General features: G+C 40.5%; 1 protein-coding gene across 1 annotated transcript in view; it reads left to right on the forward strand.

The window, feature by feature from the left end:
• The window catches only part of AGO4 (argonaute RISC component 4), a 55,450-nt gene that overhangs the window by 23,635 nt on the left and 23,328 nt on the right, over nucleotides 1–8,487 (forward strand). The window contains 6 exon segments of the mRNA XM_017884545.1: nucleotides 126–273; nucleotides 507–626; nucleotides 752–880; nucleotides 1,131–1,264; nucleotides 2,661–2,845; nucleotides 4,440–4,599. Coding sequence (XP_017740034.1) covers nucleotides 126–273; nucleotides 507–626; nucleotides 752–880; nucleotides 1,131–1,264; nucleotides 2,661–2,845; nucleotides 4,440–4,599 — 876 coding nt within the window.

Raw genomic sequence — 8,487 nt, forward strand, 5'->3', positions numbered from 1 at the left:
AAAAAAAAAAAAAAAAAAAAACTCAAAAAACAAACAAACAAACAAACAAAATAGAGAAAGAAAAGAAAATAGAAGAAAAGAAAGAACTGAAAGAAATATTCTAAAAAAGACATTCTCTCCTATAGTTTTCCTTTGCAGCTAGAAAACGGTCAAGCTATGGAATGTACAGTAGCTCAATATTTTAAGCAAAAGTATAGTCTGCAGCTGAAATACCCCCATCTTCCCTGTCTCCAAGTGGGACAAGAACAAAAACATACATACCTGCCACTTGAGGTAAGTTAAATTTTCTTTTGCCAATTTGCTGATCTCTTGAATGAGTATATATTTTTAAGTAGAGTTCTAAACTAGTGGTGAAATTTAGTGTTAATTTCTAAAATATTTTTGGCAAATGATTTCACTATATAACCAAATTTTAATTTTTTTGGAAATGGAGGACGTAAGATACGGTTTGGCAAAGGTTTAAGATGTAGAACCCTTTACACAAACCAATCTCTGTCTCTTGGCAGGTCTGTAATATAGTGGCAGGACAGCGATGTATCAAGAAGCTCACAGACAATCAGACTTCCACAATGATCAAAGCTACAGCAAGATCTGCTCCTGACAGACAGGAAGAGATCAGTAGACTGGTCAGTAAGGCATGGTCTTCAAGATGAGCTAGCTTTGAGATAACAAGAAACAAAAGAATAGAAAACTCCTCCTGGGACACAGTTACTCTCTGGTTTTTATATATGCAGGCTTTCCTGTTCTTTAGGTGAAGAGCAACAGTATGGTGGGTGGACCTGATCCATACCTTAAAGAATTTGGTATTGTTGTCCACAATGAAATGACAGAGCTCACAGGCAGGGTACTTCCAGCACCAATGCTGCAATACGGAGGCCGGGTAAGCTTTTTATTTTATTCAGCAAGCTTCTTCCACAACCAGTCAAAAGAGAATCATCCAAGGTTTTCTACTCTGCCACTACTAAATTTACCCATAGTTTTATTCATTATTGCCTTTTGTATTCTGGCTCATACCTAATAGAATTTTGTTTATTCACTCATCAACAGTAAAATGGCCTTAGATTGTAATGTCTTTTCTCTTTTCTTTTGTTTCTTCTTCTTCTTCTTCTTCTTTTTTTTTTTTTTCAAAGAATAAAACAGTAGCCACACCCAACCAGGGTGTCTGGGACATGCGAGGAAAGCAGTTTTATGCTGGCATTGAAATTAAAGTTTGGGCAGTTGCTTGTTTTGCACCTCAGAAACAATGTAGGGAAGATTTACTAAAGTGAGTATCTTCATATTTTCAGCTTAGTAATATCCCTTCCAGATATGAAAATACTGTCTTTATGTGAATGTGCTGTGTACACTGGCACTAAATCCCTGACTCCCATAGTGACACCATCTGGCTGTACGAAAAAGACCTTGTATTATAGTAATTTGCAAACTTGGGAATTACATTAAGAATCTGACTCAGCTTCCTTACATGTAGAGCAAAAATTTGTGAGTAACAAGGCGGAGGCAATGTTGGTTGGCAAATTCTTGAGTTCTTATTGAAGCTTCCTTTGGTATCAATTGTATATTTTCAGCTGAAATTAAAAACTACCTTAGTTTTAATCATTAAAATTTACTAATGAGCTTGTTTTATCACAAGGTCTCTAGGTAAGAGTAGGTTCACATCTTACAGATGCAGCTATCTATATAAAAGTAGTAGTTAGTGGCCAGGCGCAGTGGCTCACACCTGTGATCCCAGCACTTTGGGAGGCCGAGGTGGGCAGATCATGAGGTCAGGAGATCAAGACCATCCTGGCCAACGTGGTGAAACCCCGTCTCTACTAAAATACAAAAAATTAGCCAGGCATGGTGGTGTGTGCCTGTAGTCCCAGCTACTGGGGAGGCTGAGGCAGGGGAATCGCTTGAATCCAGGAGGCAGAGGTTGGAGATCTCGCCACTGCACTCCAGCCTGGAGACAGAGCAAGACTCCATCTCAAAAAAAAAAAAAAAAAAAAAAGAGTGAAAAAAATTTAAGAAAAGGGAACTAGAGTGAAAGAAAGGAATTCTACAAAATATTGGCAAATGCACCAAAGGAATATTCTGAAAGCTTTATACATAGATTGAAGTAACTTCTTAAATCTAAAATTTAAAACTTCAAAGTGATTTTCGCTTTTTTTAAGTGATAATTTCTTTTGACATTTTTATTGAACCAAATCTGTTCCAAGTTTGAATGTAGTCCTAAATACACTGATTTTGTAACAGCATGTTTCTGTGTTCTCAGTTGAGCACAGGCTTACCCAGCTATTTCTGTACCAGGCTTACCAAAATGCATGTTACCTGAAATTCTGACCCTGCTTTTCTTCACTCCACAATTATTGATTTGAATGTTTAAAAGATATTTGAACAGCAGTGCTATTCTAGTTCAGCTGGGCATAATTATTTAAAAATTTCAATTGATAATCTGATAGCTTAGTAATACAGATTCTTTTCTGTTTAATTGCAAGTTAAATCACAAGTTTAATTGCAATTGCCAGTCCATTTTTGGCAACTAGTTAAAGATTTTTATTTATTTGTTCATTTCTAAATTTGGCTAAGAATTTACAAAACTGAAGGAAGTATTTCAGAGGAAAATGAATGCTAGAAATGTTCTCTGAAACGAAAAAACTGTGCTACTGGTTCTATTTTAACAGGAGTTTCACTGACCAACTGCGTAAAATCTCTAAGGATGCAGGAATGCCCATCCAGGGTCAGCCATGTTTCTGCAAGTATGCACAAGGTGCAGACAGTGTGGAGCCTATGTTTAAACATCTGAAAATGACTTATGTGGGCCTACAGCTAATAGTAGTTATCCTACCTGGAAAGACACCAGTATATGGTATGGACCCTTTTAATGCTGAATGAGGGATGATTTCAAGCAGTAGATACAACAGTTAGGATAAGCTAGGTTATGCTGCAGTCACAAACCTCAAACTCTCTGGTTCACAACAACAAAGATTTGTTTCTTGCTCCTGTTATGTGTCCACTGAAGGTAGACTGCCGCCTCTGCTCTGTGTCATCATGTCATCTCCACTTGGGGACCCAGCTTGGCAGAGCAGCTGCTAATTGGAGTGTTGCTGGCCACACATTCTTTTTTCTCTCTGCAACTCCTTGGCCACAACCAGCCATATGGCCTTACCCAACTTGCGTGGGAGCAGTGGGGATGGGGGTTGAGAATGTAGTGTGATACTACCATAGTCCTGGAAGCTGAGAGAACTGGAAATATTTGGTGAAAAGCACTTAGGAATATGAGAGTGAGGAAGAGTGCCACTTCCAGAAGAGGATTTGCTTAGTTTGTATCTATTATAAGAAGAATGATACAAAGTTATTTTGGCTATCATTTAAGTAAGGGATGTAGGAACTATTATTGTTGTTGAGACAAGATCTCAGCTCTGTCACCCAGGCTGGAGTGTGGTGTCATGATCACCGCTTATCTCAGCCTCAAAATCCCGGGCTCAAGTGATTCTCCCATCTCAGGCTCCCAAGTAGCTGGGAGTACAGGTGCCCACCACCACGCCTAGCTAATTTTTGTATTTTTTGTAGAGACAGGGTTTTATCATGTTGCCCAGGATGGTCTTGAACTCCTGGGCTCAAGCCATCCACCTGCCTTGGCTTCCCAAAGCGTTGGGATTACAGGCATGGGCCAGCACGCCCAGCCAGTTTTAAACTTTTTTTTTTTTTTTGAGGCAGTGTCCTGCTCTGTCATCCAGGCTATATTGCAGTTGCACGATCTTGACTAACTGCAGCCTCTGCCTCTTGGGTTCAAGTGATTCTCCTGCCTCAGCCCCCCAAGTAGCTGGGACTACAGGCGCATGCCACCACACCCAGCTAATTTTGTATTTTAGTAGAGATGGGGTTTCACCATGTTGGCCAGGCTGGTCTTGAACTCCTGATCTCAAGTGATTCACCCGCCTTCGCCTCCCAAAGTGCTGGGATTACAGGTGTGAACCACTGTGCCTGGCCCCAGTTTTAAACTTTATAAAATGTCTTTAACCTTCTCTCTACAGTTATCTCTAGTACTTAGAGAAAGAAAAAAAAAAAGCAAAACAACACAATAAAATAAAATTCAAAGGGCCGGTGTGTGTACTGAGAGGGAGGAGCTGGGAAGATTGATTATTTTGCTAAATCAGTCACGTGGGAAGAGGAGCATCAAGGAGCTGAGCAAGTCGTGGCAGGCAGTACAGAGAATAAAGGAAGCAGACTGGCTGCAGGGCCTGCAGGAGGGAAAAAAGGAGAGAAGGGAGGGCGTATCCAAACACAGGGAAAAATTGCCCTGGGGGTTTAGCAGATAAAAGGAAGATACATGAGAAGCATCTAGCACAGTGTACAGTATATAGTAGGTTATAAAGTTAATGTGTGGGGTTTTTTTCCTTTTGCTTTTAGTAATTAGGAGACCATTTAAACGTGTTAAAATTAATCAATTATTCTTGTAGCGGAGGTGAAACGTGTTGGAGATACCCTTCTAGGTATGGCCACACAATGTGTCCAAGTAAAAAATGTAGTGAAGACCTCACCTCAAACCCTTTCCAATCTTTGCCTGAAGATAAATGCAAAACTTGGAGGAATTAACAATGTGCTTGTGCCTCATCAAAGGTAAGATTCTGAATGCTTTCCCCACTTTTGTTTAAGATCTAACTTACAAAATTTATGGGAAAACACACAAATATTATATATGCATCTAGATTACCTTTTCTCTTGTATATATATGTACCCATATACCCAACACCCAAATAAAGATACAGAACATTTCCAGCACCCCATCAGACTTCCTTATGGCCCCTCCAAATAGATAACCCCCACAGGTGACCACCATTCTGATGTCTATCAGTTATCTAGATTACTTTTGCCCATTTTTGAGCTTCATATAAATGGAATCATACAGTATGTACTGTTTTGTGTCAGTCTTCTTTTGCTCAACATTATGTCTGTGAGATTCATTTGTGTTGTTGCACTTAGGAGTAGTTTATTCTTTTTCATTGTTGTGTATGATTTCATTACATGAATAAACCACACAATTTTAATTTATTCTACCATTGATGGATATTTTCATACATTCATTATACAATTCTACATTTTTGGTGAACTGAAACACTCTTTCTTTTGTGTGGAATTCCAGGAGTGTAATTACTGAGTTACAGAAAATAGAGTTACAAAGAATACATATATTTACTATTAATAGATATAGTCAAATAGTTTTCCAAAGTGGTTGTACCAATTTACACTTACACTGAGAGTTCTAGTTGCTCTATATTCTTACCAACACTTGGTAGTATCAGTCCTTTTAATTTTAGCCATTTTGATTGGGGATAATAGTATCTCATTATAGTTTTAATTTGCATTCCCTTGATGAGTAATGATGTTAAGCACATTTCCATGTGCTCATTAGCCATTTGGACATCTTCATTTGTTTTTTTTTTTGTTTCGTTCTGTTTTGAGATGGAGTCTCACTCTGTCACTCAGGCTGGAGTGCAATGGCACGATCTTGGCTCACTGCAGCCTCCACCTCCCAGGTTCAACCAATGCTCCCACCTCAGCTTCTTGAGTAGCTAGGATTACAGGTGCACACTACCATGCCCCACTACTTTTTTTGTATTTTTAGTAGAGACAGGGTTTCACCATGTTGGCCAGACTGGACTTGAACTCCTGACCTCAAGTGATCCGCCTGCCTCAGCCTCCCAAAGTGCCGAGATTACAGGCATAAGCCACCGCACCTGGCCTGTTTTGTTTTCTGGGACAAGGTCTCTGTCTTCCAGGCTGGAGTGCAGTGATGTGATCATGGCTCACTGAAGACTCAAACTCCTGGCCTTCAACTGATCCTCCCACCCCAGCCTCCCAAGTAGCTGGGACTAGGACTACAGGCTCATAGCACCATGCTCAGCTAATGTTTTTATGTTTTGTAGAGACAGGGTTTTGTCCTGTTGCCCAGGCTGGTCTAGAACTCTTGAGCTCAAACAATCCTCCTGCCTCAGCCTCCCAAAGTGCTGGCATTACAGGCATGAGCCACTATACCTAGCCTGAACATCTTCTTTTATAATGGACCTGTTCAGTCCTTTTCTCATTTTTTTATATTGGATTTTGAGCCTTTTTTATTAATTTGTAGTAGTTCTTTGTGGTTTCTGGTCCTTCACAAGATATAGATATCCTATAGGCAAACAGGATAGGCAGATTATCTTGTCCTAGTCTGTGCTTTGCCTTTTCACTCTCATACATTGTGAGGTTTCTGTTTTTTCTTTTTAAGACAAGATCTCACTCTGTCACCCAGGCTGGAGCACAGTGAGGCAATCATGACTCACTGCAGCCTCCATCTCCCCAGCTCAAGTGATTCTCCCACTTTAGTCTCCTGAGTAGCTGGGACTACAGGAATGTGCCACCATGCCTGCCTATTTATTTATTTATTTATTTATTGAGACAGAGTCTCGCTCTGTCACCCAGGCTGGAGTACAGTGATGCAATCTCGGCTCACTGCAACCTCCACCTCCTGGGTTCAAGCAATTCTCCTGCCTCAGCCTCCCAAGTAGCTGGAATTACAGGCGCACGCCACCATACCTGGCTAATTTTTGTATTTTTAGTAGAGACAGGGCTTTACCTTGTTGGCCAGGCTGGTGGTCTTGAACTCCTGACCTCAAGCAATCGGCCCACCTTGGCCTCCCAAAGTGCTGGGATTATAGGCATGAGCCACTATGCCTGGCCTTAAATTTTTTTTAGAGATGAGGTCTTGCTATGTTGTCCAGGCTGGTCTTGAACTCCTAGGCTTAAGCAATCCTTCCACCTCGGCCTCTCAAAGTGTTGGATTTATAGGCGTGAGCCACCATGCTTGGTCAACAGTGGCTTTTGATGAACAGAAAATGTTAATAGGACTGAGTTGAATCAATCTTTTTATGTCCTTTTAAGAAACCCTGTCTGCCCCTCCCTTCATAGGTTTTTTTTGTTTGTTTAAATTTGAGTTTGTCAGATTGACTCTAGAGTAAACAAACACCAAGGTAGGACAGGGATATGCTGGCTGGAAATTGGGAGATTTGAGCATTGTTACTCATGTGAATTTCTAATATCTCTGAGCCTCAGTTCCTTATCTATCAAGATAATAATATCTGCCTTGTTAACTCGAAAGTGTTGTTTTTCTGTGAAATCCTATGTGTGAAAGTGATTTGAAGAGTTAAAAATGGGGCTGTGGTGTTAGTCGTTGCCATACTTGAAGATGAAATTGAGTGCCTTGCTCTTATACAATCATATCACAATTCTTTCTTTTTTTAAAATTTAATCTTATCATATTTTGTCAACTTGATTAATTGATCTCTTATTTCTTATTTATTTATTTATTTATTTTTGAGACAGGGTCTCACCTTGTCACCAAGGCTGGAGTGCAGTGGCACAATCTTGGCTCACTGCAAACTCCGCCTCCTGGGCTCAAGCAATCTTTCCACCTCAGCCTCCCAGCTAGCTGGGACCACAGGCGTGCACCACCATGCCTGGCTTATTTTTTGTATTTTTGGTACAGACGAGGTTTCTCCATGTTCCCCACGTTGGTCTCAAACTCCTGAGCTCACACAATCCACCCGCTCAGCTTCCCAACACAGTTTTCATTTTTGTCCTTGAATGAAACGTCTAGGTAAATAAATCCCTCCTTAAACATTAGTGATGAGATATATGGGACATAGGGGAAGTTGACCTAAAGTCTGTCATCATTTAATTTTACCCCAAACATTTGAGACAATATAGTGTAGTGGCTTAGAGTGCATACTTTGGCGTTAGACTTCTTGGGTTGGGATTCTAGCTTTTCCACTCTTAGCTGTGTGATCTTGGGAACATTCTTTATCCTCTTATGTCTTATTTTTTATCTGGAAAAATTGAGATAATAATTGTACCACCCTCATAAAATTGTAAGGACTAAATGAGTTAATACATGTGAAGTGCTTAGCATAGTGGCTGATACATTGTATATGTAAGCTGTTATGTATATGTATGTTGCCTATATATGTCCACTATTATTAACTTCTCTGTGCCAGGCTTATGTTCTGTGATAATACAGAGAGATAAATGGGACACAGCCTCTTCTCCCATGGGACCTCACCTTTAGTACCTGTTATATGAGATTGTCAAGTATGGGATGCCTCTTTAATTACACTTGAAGAATTAACACTCACAGTCCCAAATCCTACCTTTAAGAATTTATCCCAGTTACCTGGGAGGCTGAAGTGGGAGAATCACCTGAGTCCGGGAGGTTGAGGCTGCAGTGAGCTGAGATCATGCCACTGCACTCCAGCCTGGGCAACAGAGTGAGACCCTGTCTCAAAAAAAAAAAAAAAGAATATTGTTTTGTTTTGTTTTGAGGTGGAGTCTTACTTTGTCACCCAGGCTGAGTGTAGTGGCGTGATCCTGGTTCACTGCAACCTCCACCTCCTGGGTTCAAGTGATTTTCCTGCCTCAGCCTTCCAAGTAGCTGGGATTACAGGTGAGCGCCACCATGCCTGGCTAATTTTTTTT

Source organism: Rhinopithecus bieti, unplaced genomic scaffold (genome assembly GCF_001698545.2).
Source record: "Rhinopithecus bieti isolate Rb0 unplaced genomic scaffold, ASM169854v2 scaffold_13029, whole genome shotgun sequence".
Lineage (NCBI taxonomy): Eukaryota > Metazoa > Chordata > Mammalia > Primates > Cercopithecidae > Rhinopithecus > Rhinopithecus bieti.